Source organism: Hyperoodon ampullatus, assembly GCF_949752795.1.
Source record: "Hyperoodon ampullatus genome assembly, chromosome: 13".
Taxonomy (NCBI): Eukaryota; Metazoa; Chordata; class Mammalia; order Artiodactyla; family Ziphiidae; genus Hyperoodon; species Hyperoodon ampullatus.
The window spans coordinates 70,756,268-70,775,896 of record NC_136926.1 but is presented as its reverse complement, the minus strand read 5'-3'; the positions used below and the strand labels follow the sequence as shown (position 1 = coordinate 70,775,896).

Sequence of the window (19,629 nt, the reverse complement as noted above, 5' to 3'; positions counted from 1 at the left end):
TAGTTTAGGCAACAGTAACGGATCGGTGTTCATTTCTTATTTTTGACAAGTGTACCATGGTGATGTAAGATGTGAATATTAGGGGACACCGGCAGAGAGGGTTTAAGCAACTCTGTACTATCTCTGCAACTTTTTTGTAAATCTAAAATTACTCCAAAATAAAAAGGCTTATTATAAACAACAAAAGCAAAAATTTATGAACCTGGACTGCAAACACAACCTTTTTAAAAAAGCAGCAGCAACTATTCCCCTTTACATAACTCAGTTACTGAGGGGTGTGCAGTGCTGGGAACTCGGGTGTTGGGATGCAGAGAAGGCACCCCGGGGCGCCTGGGGCCGGGCGTGCGCGTCCGGGCGCTGCGGGGGTCCAGGCTCCTCCCCGGAGCCTCTGGGGCGCCGGACTCTGCCCTGGGCGCGCCCTGCGGGGCGGAGCCACCAAGCCCGGCCTGGCCGTCCCGGCCCGAGGTCCAAGCAGCGGGGTGGAGCAGCGCCTGGACCCTGCGCTCGCTGAGCGCCCTCCAAGGTAAGCGAGCCCCGGCGATCTGCGGGCAGGTCAACCCTCCCGCCCCCCAGGTGGGTGGGTGTCCAGGTGCCCTTGGAGCTGGTCGCCCCCCCAGCGCCTCCCAGTGTACCAAGGGCATTTTCCTGTAAACGGATCCTTGGTAAGGAGCATATTCTCCCTGTAAACCTCTTTTCTGGGCTCGGATTCCCTGGGCGAGAAGTTTGTGCTCTTCCAGGAACAGAGTTGCCTTCCCCGAGGAAGCCTACCCCCTCTATAGCCCTGCGCACACCTGATTATTTATTTAGATTGCTGTTACGCAGTCCCTTGGTTCAGGGGTCCCCGCGATTCACAGGCGGTGGAGAAAGCCCTCTGGAAAACTTGCTGTCACCCGTGAACCCCCGCGTGGCAACTTTGACAGCTTACTGTGCCCGAAATTTTTAAGAGCATAAACAAATGAACGAGTGAAGGTGGTTGTCTTACCCTTCATTTATTCGCGCTGGCTTCTGTAGCTGTAGGTGCAGCGAAAAGAGAACAGCCTATTGGTCGACAGTTTTCTAGTGTCATGGGATTTTAGAGCTGAAAGTTACTCAGCCCCAGGCAATTTTGCAAAGGGGCGGTGTCATCTTACAGAAAGAACAGTACAGGACAGTGCAAAACTGGATGGTGACATGGCTGTAACTTTTCAACCTTCTTCGAAAGGGAAAATAAATTTATATATACATATATATACATATATGTGTGTGTGTATATATATATATATACATACATACATATATATATATATATATATACACATATGATCAGAAGAAGCAGTTAGCTCCAAATGTAGCTGAAGCTGTGTCTGTTTACCATTTTCACTATAGTTGTTTGATTTAAGACTCAAAACCTTTTTTACTTCTTGGTATATATAGACTAGATGAAGTGTCCAAAAGGGAATTACTTCTCATTTGCAATAGGGAAAAGATAATCTGTCTTTTTTACCTAATGCTATTAAATATTCAGTTCTGCAGAAGTCTGGCTTTTCAGAAATCTGATCTGAGCTGGAGTTTCAGGTACCCTAGCACACACAATTGGTGCTGTTGTTTCTTCCCGCTGGGCCCTCCCCGCTCGCTCTCGCCCTACCCTGATAATTTGAGAGTGAAGGGCCCTGACACAGAGGAATTTGCACCTAAGCAGAGGCTTCTCAACTACTTACAGAAAAAATGAAAACGGCTTACACTTCCTGTGACCTAGGGAAACTTCACAAGTTTTTTTACCTTTGTGATTTGCTAAATAAATTTAGGAACTAAACCTGCACTAACTAAAAAGAGATTTTTGAAATGAATACAGACACTATTTCAGTTGTACTATTCACCTTTCTGATTCTGAGAATGAATGACAGGCATGTTATTGGTTAGTGTATTGATTTATAACGTGCTGGACAGTGGGCTTGAGCTGTAATCCAAAACCTAGACAAAGCTGGAAAATCTAAGCTAGATTTGGCCAAAACTGAAAAGTGAGGTGTACATTTATTTGTTTAGAATAATGACTGTAAAAGGGAACAACGGAAGATTTCTGAAGGGAATGTCAAAGTCTTTTAAAGTAGTGGCTTTGACTCTTTGAGAGTTTTACATCAAAATTAAATGGCCAGGGGCTTCCCTGGTGGCGCAGTGGTTGAGAGTCTGCCTGTCCATGCAGGGGACACAGGTTCGTGACCCGGTCTGGGAGGATCCCACATGCCGCGGAGCGGCTGGGCCCGTGAGCCATGGCCGCTGAGCCTGTGCATCCGGAGCCTGTGCTCCACAACGGGAGAGGCCACAGCAGTGAGAGGCCCGCGTACCGCAGGAAAAAAAAAAATTAAATGGCCATTTATTGATAGAAAAGCATTTCAAAATGGCAACACGTTACTATCAACTTAATAGCATGTTTAAGTAAATTTACATTTTACCAAGTGTTAAAACAACCACCCACTGAATTTGGAAAACAAAAGCACGTGTGTGTGTGTGTGTGTGTGTGTGTGTGTACACTCGACTTTAGAAAATATTTGGTGCATCTGTGGATTTTCGGGCCTAGTCATATATTCACTGAATGAATATTTATTGTGTAGGGCACTATGTTCTTTCTAGGAGACACAGGGGGATACAGTTTTGTGTAAATAAGACACATTCCTGTCCTCATGGAATTTACACAACTTTGGACTCCTCTGGGACACCCCGAGGCCATAGATTAGGAACCACAGCAATCACCATCCATCACTTTTTGACAGTGACCGAAACTAGAAACTAGATTAGTTTCAAGTCACAGACTCTTTTACACTGATTGAAATAGATTAAAAAATTGTAAAGGAACTTATATGTTATTCAAGTCAGTTTTCTCTTCTGTTTAGGTTGGGAAAGAATTCAGGGATCCTGTGTTCTGGGTTTAATATTATGAAATATTGAGATCTTAAACCTGAAATAGCTAAATATCAATTTCATGCAAATTCAATAAAAACTAAACTTGTAGTAGCAGATGCAATCATTTGGGGGTGAAAAATTCAAATCGAGAAAATTCTATCCATCAAGTTATTTTTTTCCTGTAAATTAGAAAAACATGACTATAATTATTTTTTAACCTCAGAGGAAAAGAGTGACTTTATGTAAGGCATTCTTGCTTTTTTTTTTTTCATTTTGCTATTTTTAAAAACAGCTCTATTGGAGGTATAATTTACATACCATAAAATACATCCAGGTGTCCAATTCAGTGATTTTTAGTAAATTTATGGAAGTGTACAACCATTATCACAATCCAATTTTAGAATATGTTCATCATCCCCATCCTCCCCAAATCTCAAGGGCCTGTTTTCAGTCACTCACCATTCTCACCCCCAGCGCCAGGCAACCACTAATCTACTTTCTGTTTCTTTAGATTTGACTTTTCTGGACACTTCATACAATGAGATCATACAATATACAGTGTTTAGCATCTGACTTCTTTCACCTAGAATAATGTTTCCAAGGTGCATTCAGGTTGTGGCATGAATCACTAGTGGTTCCTTTTTATTGCTAACTAATGTTCATTCCATTGGATGGCTATGCCACATTTTGCTTACCAGGTGATGGGCATTTCTGCAATCACATTGCAGTGGTACGACAGATATTTTGGTCCAGCTTCCATGGTAGCGTAATTTGAAAATAACTGATAGGAGCCAAACTTGTATTTATATTTATGAAAAATATATTCCTGATATGGATTACTGATATTTACCAAATGTCATAACTGTGATCTTTCTGTGATATTCCATGAAAATAGTAAATCATAAATCCTGTGCCAGTGGCAGGAAGCATCAGTCATTTCATATTCTAGGTTGGACTTGGAAGATGTTTAACTTTTTTTTTTTTTTTTAATGTGAGAATTTATTTTGCCTTTATTTTTGATAGATAATTTTGTTGGATATAAAATTCTTAGTTGACATTTTTTTCCCTTCAGCACATGTAATGTCACCATCTCCTGACTTCCATTGTTTCTTTGAGAGGTCTACCTTCAATTTTATTTTATTTTATTTTTTTAATTTTTAATTTTTTTTTATTGGAGTATAGTTGCTTTACAATATTGTGTTACTTCCTACTGTACAGCAAAGTGAATCAGCTATACATATACATGTATCCCCTCTTTTTTGGATTTCATTCTCATTTAGGTCATCACAGAGCATTGAGTAGAGTTCCCTGTGCTATACAGTAGGTTCTCATTAGTTGTCTATTTTATACATAGTATCAATAGTGTATATATGTCAATCCCAATCTCCCAGTTCATCCCACCACCCCTCTTCCCCTTGGTATCCATACTGTGTCTCTATTTCTGCTTTGTAAATGAGATCGTCTATACCAATTTTTTCAGATTCCACATCTATGCGTTAATATACAATATTTGTTTTTCTCTTTCTGACTTACTTCACTTTGTATGACAGTCTCTAAGTCCATCCATGTCTCTACAAATGACCTAATTTCGTTCCTTTCTATGGCTGAGTAATATTCCATTGTATATATCTACCACATCTTTATCCATTCCTCTGTTGATGGACATTTAGGTTGCTTCCATGTCCTGGCTATTGTAAATAGTGCTGCAATGAACACTGTGGTACATGACTCTTTTTGAGTTATGGTTTTCTAAGGGTATATGCCCAGTAGTGAGGTTGCTGGGTCATATGGTGGTTCTATTTTTAGTTTTTTAAGGAATCTCCATACTGTTCTCCATAGTGGCTGTATCAACTTACATTCCCACCAACAATGCATGAGGGTTCCCTTTTCTCTCCAGCACTTATTGTTTGTAGATTTTTTGATGATGGCCACTCTGACTGGTGTGAGGTGATACCTCATTGTAGTTTTGATTTGCATTTCTCTAATAATTAGTGATGTTGAGCATCTTTTCATGTGTTTCTTGCCCATCTGTATGGAAAGACGTTTAACTCTTGACGTTAACTTTCGCAGAGAGCCTATGTCTCCTTTGCTACGTTTTCTTCACAAATGATATGCATTTAAATGTGGGGGATTTTGATGAGTGTTTGGTCCAACAGTGATAACTGAACTACTCTTAAAAATATGAGCACTTCTTAATAACATATTTTAGTGGCACACTTAACATAAAGCATGAGTCATCTATAGCCTTAAGCCAAAAAGTAGAAGGGAGTGCATCTGGATTTACATGCTTTTCATTTTATTATTCTGTAGTTTCTATGATTGTGCTAAAAGATGAACCTGATATAGCTGTTTGTTGATTTACCAAATCAGGCACTAGTTTGAACTCTTAAAATCTAAAACAGAAGAAATGCCACTCCTTGTTCCTCCAGGACCTTTAGAGGAGCTAGACCAAAGTAATAAATTATTCCAGGTTCCTATTACATGGTGGTGCTTCTTCTATGAGTAGTCTACAGAACAAATGAAATAAGAACTCTCTAACACTACACAAACATTGGCTTTTGGTTATACATCTCTTAGGAATCCAGGACCTTGAACAGCAGTTCAGTCAGAGCTGTTTTCTTAATTACCCCCATTCACCCTGCTTTGTGCTAACTCTTAAGACAAATGCATTTTTAGTGAGTTACGTTTGACAACTTATGCTCTAACATAGATTTCTCCAATTGAGTGGAAACTTCTGTAAAATGTTGGCAGATTCTGTGAAACTAAAGAGAAGACACTATGTCTCTGAATGCCTGTAAGTTACTGCTAAAATGGCAGGATCCTATGGGGGAAAAAAGAGCATTCAGATAACTTGAAGGTCTATTTTATGGACAACTTGGAATGCAAGGATTTAAATTTTATGCTCCTAAAGTTTGAAAATAAGGTAGCCTAGGTTAAATAGTATAGTTTTCCAAAGCTGGATGTGCTCATTTGTAGCTCAGTTTGTCTGCTGGTAATATCAAAACAACTTGCTGAACTCTTGCCTCATAACACTAATGTTTTGCTGATCTGTGGTTAGATGAATTAAGTCTCTGTTGGCAACGTCTCTCTCTCTCTCTTTCTCTCTCTCTCTCAACTTGGTAAGAATTTAAAATTTTCTATAACAAATATATTTTTCTAGCCTTACACTGACAATGTCATTCCAATTGTCTCTTGAGAGTCAAATGTCAATTACAGGAATCCATCTTCATCCTTCTCACCTTTTGGAAATTGGAGTGGACATGCTCCCTGTGTTGTGTCTGTTCACCAACAGCAAGAAGGCTCGCTCAAGCACTGAGCTCTAAACTTCTTCTAATTATTTTGGTGAGTTCACTCACGCATCACTAATGGTCACGTGATCTGGTATAAGGAACTTGGTTTCACCCAGAGCCCGGAGCTGCTTCTCAGCCTTGTATCTTTCTATTAGCCCCTGGACGTTGGTAGGATGCCACACTGGGATCAGTCTGACCTCTTCCTGATATAGGAGGATGGGCAGAGGGGGCAGTGAAGCACAGGGTCCGGGCCGCTTCATGGGGTGGTCAGCCTTAATAGACTTTGTAGTCACTGCCTCAATGGTCTATGTGTTTATGCTCTACTGTGAAGAATGAAAACATGCATCTAGACGATGATCAGAAAAGGAATGGGTAGATGAGATAAGGAGTTCTAGGTTCATGAATTAGATTTAAATCTTCTTGTTGCAAATATCCTTGTATACTTCTTATATATTTTTATATATTTCCTCCTACTTTTCCACCTTAGTAAATAATAATCATGATTAACTTTCTTAAGATGTTTAAGATTTCCCTTGTTTTTGTCACAATATTGAATGTCAGACTTCATGGACTATTCTTCTAGGAGCAACAGCACTAGCTACCTGTCAGCAACTCAGTTACTTGCTTTTTAACAATTCTGATTCCGTCACTATTTTTTTTTTGCCATTTACACTTCTGGAGGGGTTAACAATTTGAATTAAGGAAAACAAATTCAGCTAATTGTGGCTTCCAGTTAGTTCTGGTATAATCAGTGAAGTTCCTTGGATTTTGAAATCTCCATTGCACTTTGAATTTTCTAGGGTACTGTTGAATTACTGTTTAAAAAAATAAAAGCATAGGGCATCCCTGGTGGCGCAGTGGTTGAGAGTCCGCCTGCCAATGAAGGGGACACGGGTTCGTGCCCCGGTCTGGGAGGATCCCACATTGCCGCGGAGCGGCTAGGCCCGCGTCCGGAGCCGGTGCTCCACAGCGGGAGAGGCCACAACAGTGAGAGGCCCACGTACCGCAAAAAAAATAAAAATAAAAGCATATAAATCCATCTTTTTTAGTGTAGAGTTCTGTAAGTTTTGACAAATGGTTACAGTCATGGAACCTACATCACCATCAAGATTTAGAACAGTTCCATCACCACTCTCTAACCCCCCAAAATATTCCCCAGTGTCTCCTTTGTAGTCAATCCCTCCCCCACTCTTAATCCCTAGTTCAGATTTCTGGCCCTATAGTTTCAAATTTTCTAGAATGTCATATAAATGGAAATATGGAATATGCATCCTTTTGGATTTGGCTGTTTTCAGTCAGCATAATGCATTTGAGATTCATCTATAACGTTGTGGGTATCAGTAGGTCATTCTTTTGTATTGATGAGTAGGATTCACCTGTTGATGAATATTTGAATTTTTTCCAGTGTTTGGCAATTATAAACATTTGTGTTTTATGGGACATAAAAATCCCCTAGGAGAGAGGTTGCTGGGTTGTACAGTCTGTGCTTAGTTTTATAGGAAACTGCCTAAGTGCTACCGTCCTACGTGGCTGCACATTTTGCTTTCCCACCAGCAACATACAGGAGTTTCAGCTACTCTCCATCCTCACCCACACGTTGTATCATCTGTTTTTCCCTCCTTCACCGGATAATTTTTAAAATGAAGTAGATGATGTTGAAGCTCAGATATCCCAAGACCAGCTTAGGAAGCTACAGATATTTTGTAAATGCCTGAGCCTTTTGCTCTTAAAATATTTAATAAAGCCACAAAAATTTTCCAAAAGGGCACCTTCCTTATAAATGTTACAAATGACTGAGATATATGTCAGTGACAACTGCTTCTTCTCATGTGTTTTTCACTGATGAGTCATAAGTGGCTTTTAAGTTGATTGTTAACTGAGAAGGTCAAAGCAAGAGGAGTAATTGACTGATGGGGGTGGGGGGGATGAGAAGAGGGGGGACAACTGGGCTTAGGTGTCGACACTTTCAAATGATGCCCTGTAAGTAAATGTCTACAGTAAGTTGTGAACATAAAGATAATTACTTAATATTCTCTGAATGCGTATTATGGTCAGATACGCCATAAGCACTTTTGATGCTGTATCCCATTTAGTTGTCATATAACTCTATGAGGAAGTTAACATTTTCATCTGGATTTTTCAGTTGAGGAAGCTAAAGCCTAAGGGAGTTTAAAAACTTTTCCAAGGAGGAGTTTGGGATTAACAGATACACACTACTATATATAAAATAGATAATCAACAAGGACCTACTGTACAGCACAAGGAATGCTGCTCAATACTCTGTCAGAACCTGTATGGGAAAAGAATCTGAAAAAGGATAGATGTATATGCATAACTGAATCACTTTGCTGTACACCTGAAACTAACACAACATTGTAAATCAACTATACTCCAATATAAAATAAAAATTAAATATAAAAAAAGATGAAAAACAAAGAACAGACATATACCGAAATAGATTAGAAGAGAATCCAGAAATTTACCCCAAAACAAACAGTCAGTTGATTTTTGATAAAGATAAAATTTAATTCAATGTGTAAAAATTAATAATTTCAATAAATGGTGATAAAGGAATTGAAAGAAAAAAACTTTTCCAAGGCTGCTCAGCTAGTGGGGAAGTAAAATAGTCTTGTGGGCAGTACCGACTGAGTCCGAAGCCCTCATCTTTAAACCATGAAGTCACACTGCCTCTGTTTGTGGAATAAATCTATTGCAACAACATCTGCTTAGGCTCCTGAAGGATGCACCTGGGGGCTCATGGCAGGAGTCACTTGACTGTTACTTAGTCACTTACTTTGGAAAACCCCCATTACTAAATGAGCTTGGACCCAAGAAACTAGGCTTGGAAGTCCATTTAGAATGCAGCAGGAGACAAAGTGGAAATTTGGAAAGAGCCCAAGGCCCGTGGGTTGGGGTCCATGACCATCATTAACGAGCTGTCTTCGCTTGACCTTGGGGAGCTCATTCTCTCATCTGTAAAATGGGAACAATAACACTTAACCGCCTCAGGTGTTCATGAGGATTATTAAAGCCAGCATACCCCAGCCTGCATGTGGTGGGCTGTCATCAGAGCCCAGTCCCCTCACTCTTCCTCAGATGGGAAGGGATTCAAGTGATTTGCACCTCTCTGCAGTTGAGCTGCTATACTGGTCATTGGGTGAAACCTTCAGCTGTTTTTCAAAGTTTCAAATTATACCAGTGAACTATGAAGATAGATTTTCTCATTACAAAGACACTTGGATTTGGGGGTCAGTCTATCTGGGTTCAGGTGATAAGATTAACTTATGATCTTGAAAAACATGTCACTTTTCTGTGACTTGGTTGCCTTATACCTACATATAGACAAATATAGATATATAGGTAATAATTATAGCACAGTGTGTTGGGATGATTAATTCTGACAATATATGGAAAATAATTTTTGGTAAATGGCACAGTGCTTTGTCAATAGTATATATTTTACATTATGTTTGTACTAGGATTTCAATCCTTTTTTCCCCCCAAACTAAATAGCTTTTATTTCATATCTAAGAGCTTGCTATAGCACTGGCTATGATATACATATATTTGTGAATACAAATGAGTAGCATTTAGAAATGAATAAAAATTAATTCTACTTTAAAAATCTTAGATTATTTCTTGCAAACAGCATTGCAATTACTTGGGCTCCGTGTTAACATGCATGTCGTTTGATATACTGTACATCATTTTCAGGTAAACTGCACAGTCACTTGAGATTTAGCCAGCTGACACTGGATGTCACCATTGTGCTGTGTAATGTCACTGCAGAACAGGTGTGCTATTCAGCATTCAGTACATGACCAGTCTCTTCAAGGGTCTGGAGATATATTAGCTTTTCTCCCCCCTCACATAACCTAATTACCCTTGTAGCACTTTTATTGTAAATTACTCTTTCAGTTTCTAATATCAAAGCTCTCTATCATAGTGACCAAGAATGATGAGACAATTGTCAATATTGTTAGCTCAGAACTGAGGAGGTGAAAACTCAGAAACTGTGTGAAAACGGGGCTCCCGGTCACTAAGCAGAGTCACTGACCCTGGCTAACCTAAGTAGGAAAGGAATTTACTGGAAGTAAATTCAGCTTCCAGAATCGATGGGAAAACTAGGTATGGAAATGGGAGAATCCAGTCCCAGTACCTCAGCAAAGATCTGTCTGTAACAAGAGGGGGATAGACTTCTTCTGGCATTGCCACTGGTCACTAGATACCACGCTGGTGTCCCTGCCGCTGGACGCAACGCACTCTCTGTGCCAGACTCCTTCCTGCCCAGATTAATGATGGGATTTTCACTGCCTCCAGCTTAACAAGCCTGAGGGACAATCCTTTGCTGGCCTTTCCAGGAGGGAGCGCTCAGTTGGCTGAGTCTAGGAGTTGTTCCTGTGCTCCAGCCCCAGGGAGTGAAGAAGAAGTAAGGGATCTTTCCTGCAAAGACTCCTGCAGATGGTGACCCTACATACCTGGGAGGGAGATTCAAGCCAGGCATCCACCACGGTGCTTTTCAATCAGCACCCACAGAAGTGAGTTGAGAATGCTGCCGTGTGGTCAGCTGCCCTTTGCTACTCCTTCCATGGAGCTGGACTCAGTTGCATGTGCCCTGTGGCACCTGACAGCATCCCAGACTTTGCTGTCCCTGTCTTTCCTTCAACCCTGAGGGAGCCTTACCAGCCAGGGCTAGACCTGTTTTAAGTGGCCAAGGAGAAAACTCCTTAGGCAAATTGAAAGTCTTAACAAGTTTCGGTCTATTAAAAGAAAAATTCCTTCCCATTAAAAGAAAAAGAAAAAAAAAAAAGGTAGGTGACACTGCATACCTTGTTCTTAGAACATGACTTCAAGCAAGTTCCAGCCTCCGCTCTTGCTCTGCCCTTTGCCTGGAATCCTCTTCTCCCAGGTGGCCACACGGCTTCACCTCCTTTATTCATGTCTTTTGCTTAAATGCCACCTCTTCAGATCAGCCTTCTCTCAGCACCCATCCAAAACAGTACCAAATTTTATTCTGTTACCCTGCCTCTGCTTTTCTTCATGACACCACCTCTGATTATGTTCCCTATATATTTATTGTTTTGTTTCATGTCTGTTTCCCCCCTGTACTGAAAGTCCCGTGAAAGCCGGGTCTCTGACTCATGTCTGTAGCCACAGCTCCTAACACAGCTGTATTCAATAAATATTTAATACATGAATGAATGAATCAAGGGTTAAATAAAGGAAGGGAACTCCTTTGTTAAAATCTCTAGACTATAAGTACCACAAACTGAATGGCTTAAACGTAGTACTTTCTTGTCTCACAGTTCAGGAGGCTGAACGTTCAAGATCAAGGTGTTGGCAGGGTTGGTTTCTTCTGAACACTGTAAGGAAGAATTTGTTCCAGGCTCTCCTTCACCTTCTGGTGATTTCCTGGCAATTTCTGGCATTCCTTGGTGTGTAGAATCATCACCTTGATCTCTGCCTTCAACTTTACATGGAGTTTTCCTTGTGCATCGGAGCCCAAATTTTCCCTATTTATAAAGACATCAGTCATATTGGATTAGGGTCCACCATACTCCAGTGTAACCTCATCTTAACTAATTACATCTGCAACAACCCTGTTTCTATGTAAGGTCACATTCTGAGGTACTGGGGGTTAGGGCTTCAACATGTGAATGGAAGGGGGGACAAAATTCAACCCACAACAGGCACCTTCTTTGTGTTTATTGTATAATGGTTGAGCCATGCTTATGTCATTAATCAGAAAAGTAGGTTTGGTTCCATAATCCTGGGTGCCCAGTGCTGTGCTGGTTTACCACATGGATAATAATTCACAATAATGTGTATGAATTGCTTTGTAAATGGTAAACTATTCATTGGATGTTAGTATAATCAGCTGGGGATGTTGACAAATTATGGATGCATTATCAAGAAAGAATCAATACTATGGATTTACTAGTCTTAAAATCCCCCCAAATGGATTTTCCTTTACAGCCCAGCTCGATCTGCAGACTGTTTAAAGTATTACCGGACTTTTTTTTACCAGTCAGACTACTTGTCAGCAGTAATTGTAGATAATGGCTTTATGTTTTATTTACTTATTTGACAAACATGTGCTAATCATTTATTATGTGCTAAGCACTATTATAAGTGCTTGACAAATATTAACTCGCAAACAACCCATGTTTATCATTTATATTATTATTATTAATAATAATATTATCTGAATTTTACCGATAAAGAAACTGAAGCACAGAGAAGTTAAGGAATTGCTGAAGGTCACACAGCTACTGAGTGGCAGAGTCAGGCCATGAAACTAGGCAGTCTGCCTCCAAACCTTTTAGCTGTAGAACATTCTTTGTTCACAGAAAGTCTCATGGAAAAATTCAGTGTGTGACAGAACAAAGCAGAGCTGCTTTGGTTCAAGTCCAGACGGCAAAGCCCTGTCTGGGCAGTGCCTCCCTTTCCCTGGGGAGCCCTGTTTGAAAAGCCCTGATCTAGGAAATAATACCTCTTGGCTTGATGCCACTTGTAAGCTGTCTTCAATCCACTCTAGCATAAAACAAATAAAATTCTTTTCTCACTTTAATTAACTGATTGTGTTTTATTTTGAAAATTTTATCTGCTTAAACTACTTCTGGCAGAAATAAATGTTAAGATAGATTTGCCCCAGGACAGTAACGCCATATGGTAATTTGGACTTTCCTGGCTTAAGTTCCCCTTCGGTTTCTTTATACAAATGAAGGACTGTGATCGTGAAAGTTTCCTGAACCAAAAGAGAAATGGGATTTGATTTCCTATAAATAGAGTTGCATATAAACTTTGCAACCAGATAGGCAGGATCTACCCTCTCTGTTACGGACTGCTTATTTTCTGTGGTTATTCATAATATAAAATAATCGGAGCAAGAATTTTAAGAGTTACTGTCCATTGAGTGCCTTCTGCAATCAGGGATTTCAAAAACTCTTCATTTTTTACAACTCTAGGTGTTATCACCCCTATTTTACAGATATGTAAGTTGGGGCTCAGGTTTTATGTAACTTGTTTAAGTTGGCCCAACCAGTGAGGGGAGGAGGGAGGATGTTTTGAGAAATATCAGTGGCTAAGGAGCAGAATTTTTTTTTAATTGAAGTATAGTTAATTTACAATGTTGTGTTAGTTTCAAGTGTACAGAAAAGTGATTTAGTTATACATATAGATATAGATATTCTTTTTCAGATTCTTTTCTGAAAAGAAAAGGTTATTGCAAGATATTGAGTGTAGTTCCCCCCGTGCTATACAGTAGGTCCTTGTTGTTTATCTATTTTATATACAGTAGTGTGTATATGTTAACCCCAAACTCCTAATTTATCTCCCCCTACTCTTACCACTACCCCCTAACCATAAGTTTGTTTTCTATGTCTGTGAGTCTATTTCTGTTCCATAAATAGGTTCATTTGCGCAGCAGAAGTTTTTGATATCAAGAATAAAAGTCACGTAAGAGAATATATTTTAGGATGTATAATGTGAGGCCTGATGCAATTTTCAAATTATGAAAGACTAAGAATGCAGTGGGATCCATTCTAAAGAGTGATTAATTCCTATGATGAAATGCCCCTTATCATTTGGTAATGTACACAATTATATAACACACTAAAAAGAAAAGAGAAGGTAAATCACACAAATGCGACTATAGGTCAAGGGCGATTGAATTGAAGAACAAGAAAACAAGTCAGACCAAGTCAATTGCTTTGCTTGCCTCTATTTTCCCCCTGCTTTTGCTCCCACCTGTTGCCATACTCTACCCCAGGGGAGGGAAAACTTTTTCTGTAAAGGACCTGTTAGATAGAAAATATTTTAGACATTGTTTGCCATGTATTTTCTGTGTTGAATCTACTCAACTGAGCTGTTATAGTGCAAAAGCAGCATAAACAATACGTAAGTGCACGGCCATGGTTATTTTAGAGTAAAACTTAATCTGTGAACACTAAATTTGAACTTCATATAATTTTCATGTGTCCCAAAATGTTATTCTTCTTTTGATTTTTTTTTTTTTGAACCATTAAAAGATGTAAGGACCATTCATAAGCTGTCCTAACAGGCTGGAAGCCAGACTGGGCTCCCCGCCGTGGTTTGATGACCACCACTCCAGCCTGACCACCCCTCTCTCATTTCCAAACACATCGTTTCTGGTCTCTGTGGGCATTTCTTTTACTTCCAGCATTTAAATGTTGTTTTGGACTAAGAACTTAATCCCGGAAGAGACTTCAGAGGACCAAGTAACAGAAGTAGTTCCGCTCACATTCTGCAAAAAACAGACTTGCAGAGCTGCTACGGCCAAATCAAGTTCCCCTGAAACAAATAGAAGCCACGGTGGCTGTCTAAGAGGATTTAACATAAAATGGAAAATTCTTGGCATACTCTGTCAATTTCATTGAAGATTAAAGGATAAATGCAGGACTTTGAGTCATCCCCAGAAGCTATTTAGTTTTAAAGTGATGCTAGCAAATATGAAAATTCTTTGTGTGTTTTAACAGCATAGGTCATTGCTAAATTTTAATTTTTTTCTCACTAGGGAATCTGACCTTAATGTGATAGAAACACTCTTGATCTTGGTGTCCAAAAGACGAAGGTTTGAGTTTCAGCTCTGTTAGTTTTACTGTGATCTTGGGTAAATTAATAGCACCTACTAGATTCTTGGCTTCCTTATCAGTAAAATGAGATAAATAATCCTACCTCACAGGACTTTTATTTTATCTTATTTTTTTAGTCCTTTACTATTTATTATGAAAATTTCAAAGAGAAACAAAATAGTAGAGGACTGTAGGGATCCCATGTGCCCTCACCCAGCTTCTACAATTCCATGCATTTTATCAAACTTCTTTCATTTTTACCTCACCCCACTTTTTCCTCTCTTTAAATACTAGAGTGAAATACTTTCTTTAAAATTTCAAATGTAATATTATCTCACCTGCAAATATTTCAGTATGTATAACTAACAGAGAAGATCTTTCCAGGGAATATCAATTCCATTATCACACCTAAAATTACAATAATTACAAATAATGCTTTGCAAAATTGCAATAATTCTTTAAGGTCATCCGTTATCCAGTCAGTGTTAAAATTCCCCTACTTGTTTCAAAAATGTCTTTACATAGCTGGTGTATTTGAATCAGGAGCCAAAGAAAATTCACATATTGCATTTGGTCATATGTTTCTTAAGTCTCATAATTTCTGGCAATTTCTCTTCTCTTCTCCCCATCTTTCTTCATATAACTAATTTGTGGAAAGAATAATTATTTGCCCTGTAAAATTTTACATAATCTGGATTTGGCTGTTTGCAACCTTCACCTTTGTAGAGTCATTGAACAGTTTCCTCTTTCTCAGATGTTTACCGTCAGTAGAGAGAGGGACTGCACACTTCATAGGTGATGCTTTCTACTTGTGATTGTACCACATCTAGAGAACATAGTGTCTGGTTGTCTCTTTTTTAGTTTTCTGTTAAGGTTGATTAGTGGAGTCCCTCGAGTTGAGGCATTCTTCATCAACCTCTCACCTAATGTTTTTAGAGCTCGTTGATGACTGTGGCTTAGATCCATTACTTCACAAGGGGTTGCAAAATGTAGGTTTTCTAATTCTATCAGTCCTTTGGGGTTTATTAGCAGAAATGCTGTAGCAAAATTTTCCTAATCAACTGTTTGGTTACCAAGAAATACATGGTAAGTTCATATCATAAAGGCAAGACCAATGCTTGTTGGTGTCCCTCTCACCCCTTTTTCTGGGCTAATTTTTAGTATAATCGTGACCTGTCTCCATTGAATTTGAGGATTGTTGTTGTTGGTGGTGGTTTTTCTCTTGTCAACATAATTTCAGGAATTAAAAAAGTTTTGATATGTTCTAATCCAACACAGTCATTCCTCTTCAGGTTGGCTTTTGTGTCTTATTCAAGTAGTATTTGGTTACTTTTTTGCTTTCTGGTATGACAAGATATCTCAGGCTCACCTTATATACGTCTTGCTCCAGATCTAAATCACTCAAGAAGCCCTGGTTGCATTTTAGTAGAAAATAGTGTACCGAGACCATAGTCTGGGCACTGGGAGTGTTCGTTGCTTCTGTTTCTAAAGTTTCAGTGGATAGACTTGGAATATACATTTTTAAAGGAAAATAAATCATTATTTTCTACTCACAGTTCCAGTTTGGATTATAAGGTTTTTACGTAATATTTTTGGTTCTAATTTGGATTTCTTTTTCTCTTATGCTAAAAATCTTGGTTCTTAAGACATTAAGACAATGACTTCTTGACTTTATTCTACATCATGCATTCATGTATGTGAGTCACGTGAATGTGTGCACACACATATAATAGTTTCAAAGTAACAATAGCAATATTTCCACTAAAAGTATTATTAGTGAGTACGGTTTAAGATTGTTTTGGGATTCTTTTTGTTCTTAGGACATATCACATCTGGGAAAAATAGTCCCTGGTGCATGTTTTAAAGTCACTTCAAGTAATTCATGAGGATATGCCACCAAGTTTGTATGCAGATATATTCATTTGTTTTATTTGTTTTTATTTTTGAGGATTTTATTTTTTTCTTTTTAATTTAGTTTTATTTTATAATTAGGTAAAATAATTACATTTTTGAGTGTCAACACTGTAAAGTACAGATTTTCCCCTTCTATCCTACTCTCTCTTCTTAGAGAAATTATATGTGTCCTTTTCTGCACCATGCTTTTTCAGTGAATAAATATATCTTAGAGAAAACTCTATAGAAGTAGGTAGTTCATTCAGTCAGTCCTCTTTTAGTGGGCATTTGGGCTTTTCCAAATCTTTTACTACTACAAATAGTTCTTCAGTAAATGGCCTTTACAGGCTACTGAGAATTAAAGAAAATGCAGTACATTAGAGGTCTCTGTAAAGTATAAAGTGATATACATACATGTATATAAGTTATATATATATATATATATATATGATTTTGTTATATTATTAGCCCTACAGACGTTTATTAAGCACTTACAGTGTGCTAGAATATGAATATGAATAAGGCATAGTCTCTACTCTTGAGGTTTTATAGTCTAATTGATACTGAATGAAAAGAAAATTTTCCCATTTTTCATTCTCAGTTTAATTTTTAAGTTTCTAATCAATGACTGTTTCAACTGGTGTCGTTTTAATATTAAAGTAATTCCTGGATTTTGGATATATACAGATTTCCATAATTTATAATATTTTTTACTATATTTGATTACACTGCTAATACAGAACTCCTTTCAGTTTACAAACGACATAATTATAACATCAAGGAGGTTAGTTTTGTCCAACTGATTTATGTTTTCCTAAAGCTGGGCTTCACAATGACAGCAGTGACAGTGACCACGACAGTTCCCCTGAAGGGGAAGATAGAAGATAATTCTGCCTCGTATGAGTCCACATCAGCTCACATTATTGAAGAAACCGAATATGTGAAAGAGGTATGTGGGCACTGGAAATCATGTTACCATGGTATGATTTTTTACAATAAAGTCTGATATGAATTACTGGGCTTTGTTTCTCCCTTCCTAGAACATGTGATGAAGAACAAACCTAATTTGCCAAAGGACAACCTTGATAGCTGAAATTTAAACACATGTGTTGTTGTTTCTCTTGAGGGTATGAACCTCTGTTCCTACATTTGGACTAAAACTGAATAAAGGGCCAGGAGGGTTCAGAACACCTATCAACACTTAATTTGTCCCACACTATTCACCACTGCATCCTACTGTTTTACATCATTTCTCAGTTCTTTCATAAGTATTGATACTTTGTTGCCAAGTAGATATTTATGATGCCTGCTGAGTTTCTGTCTCTCCTTACCTTGTTCCTTCTCAAGCAGTTCAGAGCGACTATCGCCAATGACTTGTACATGTTGGCATGTTACTTCATTAAAAATGTGAAATCTTATGAGAATCCAATGATAATGTCTGACAAAGGTATATATTCTCATGAACTACTTTTTAGAACAGATGGAAAAATTTGGACATAGCTAGTTTGTGACTTAGAGCGATTAATTCATCTTTGAGTGTCTTGCAATTCCATAGGTCACCAAGACACGGGGCTTGTATTTCATGCCTAAGTTTGTATGATCTCCTCTGAGTAATTATTCTCTAGTAATTATTAAATAGTAGTTATTCTCTAGTAATTACTAGATAGTAATTATTTTTCAGTAATTACTGGATAGTAATTATTTTATAGTGATTACCAAATAGTAATTGTTTTATAGTAATTACCAAATAGCAAATTAGTACTAAATTACTATATAGAAAAAAACAGGACTAACTAGTATTAAATACTAATTACTAAATAGTAATTATTTTGTGGTATAATATTCATTTGGGTTATATTTTAGGTTTGCCTAAGAAACAGTTGTAAAGACCAAATGCTCATTTTCTGCAATCTAAACAATAATGGCCTAAATACAAATTAGGTTGATGGCGGTTATTTAAATCTGAGATTGACATATATGTAATACTTTCTAGATAAATTTGGTACCCTGTAACTGGTATAGAAAAAAAAAGTATTTGGTATTAAATGCCTTTGAAAAAAATATTTTTCTTTTCTTTTAGATTCGAACTACTCTGGAAAAGATCCGAAATCAAATATTTAAAGATGATGTAAGACATAATAGTACAAATCACAAACAAGATGCAAAGGTAATGAATTTATCAAAATGTACCACTTTTATTCCTTCAGTAAATGAACATAAAGCCATATAGACTTCCTTTAAATAACTTTTTGATATTATTAAATTATTCTTTGAATGATGAGTATTAAATATTTTCTTGGTATCTAAAGATGTTAATGGGCATATGTATATTTAACTACAGATGTCATTAGTAGGATCAGATTGGAATGGCCAGGTCTTACTTGAATATTTTAAACTTGGCTTACTTATCTAAATTGTATGGGAAGATATTGGCTCAGCCGGGATACATGGCAGCAACATGTTCCAATAACAGACAAAGGTACAAGCTTTTAGGTTCACCTGGGCCACACCAATGGACACCCAGTTGAAGCCATTAGGCTGCGTGATCAGTCAATAAGCTTAAATGCACCCCTTCCCCTGTGACCAGCCTTTTATTCTTAAGGTCAATCAATGTGCACTTAGCCTTGTCTGGATTATGCCAGGTTAGACCTCACCTGAGCCACATGCATCTCATCAATGTCAGTGTTATCCACTCTGCAGGATGGCCACAGAGAACACTAGAACATAGCGTAAGATGTGTAACACATCCTCAGCTCCTACACTAACACAACTCACTCCAATTATTTTCTTAAGTGCTCTGAAACTGAAAAAAAAGGTTAATGTTTGTGAATGATAAGAAAGATCAAACATTCAGTTCTGACTATGTTGAGCTGCCTATCAGAGTGGAGGTTTCTGATGGAGGTTGGATATCTGATTCTAGAGTTGAGGGTAGAAGTCTGGTATAGAAGGTCCAGGCTATGGGGTAGAGATCTGGG

The 19,629-nt window shown here is 38.2% G+C and overlaps 1 protein-coding gene across 1 annotated transcript in view; it reads left to right on the top strand.

Moving 5' to 3' along the window:
• Positions 1-481: 481 nt before the first annotated feature.
• Positions 482-19,629, top strand: part of CCDC68 (coiled-coil domain containing 68) — a 50,076-nt gene continuing 30,928 nt past the window's right edge. Inside the window, exons 1-3 of the mRNA XM_079717491.1 lie at positions 482-523; positions 17,475-17,603; positions 18,735-18,821. Of these exons, the coding sequence (XP_079573617.1) occupies positions 17,487-17,603; positions 18,735-18,821 (204 nt within the window). The 5' untranslated portion in view covers positions 482-523; positions 17,475-17,486. The remainder of the gene's footprint in view (positions 524-17,474; positions 17,604-18,734; positions 18,822-19,629) is intronic.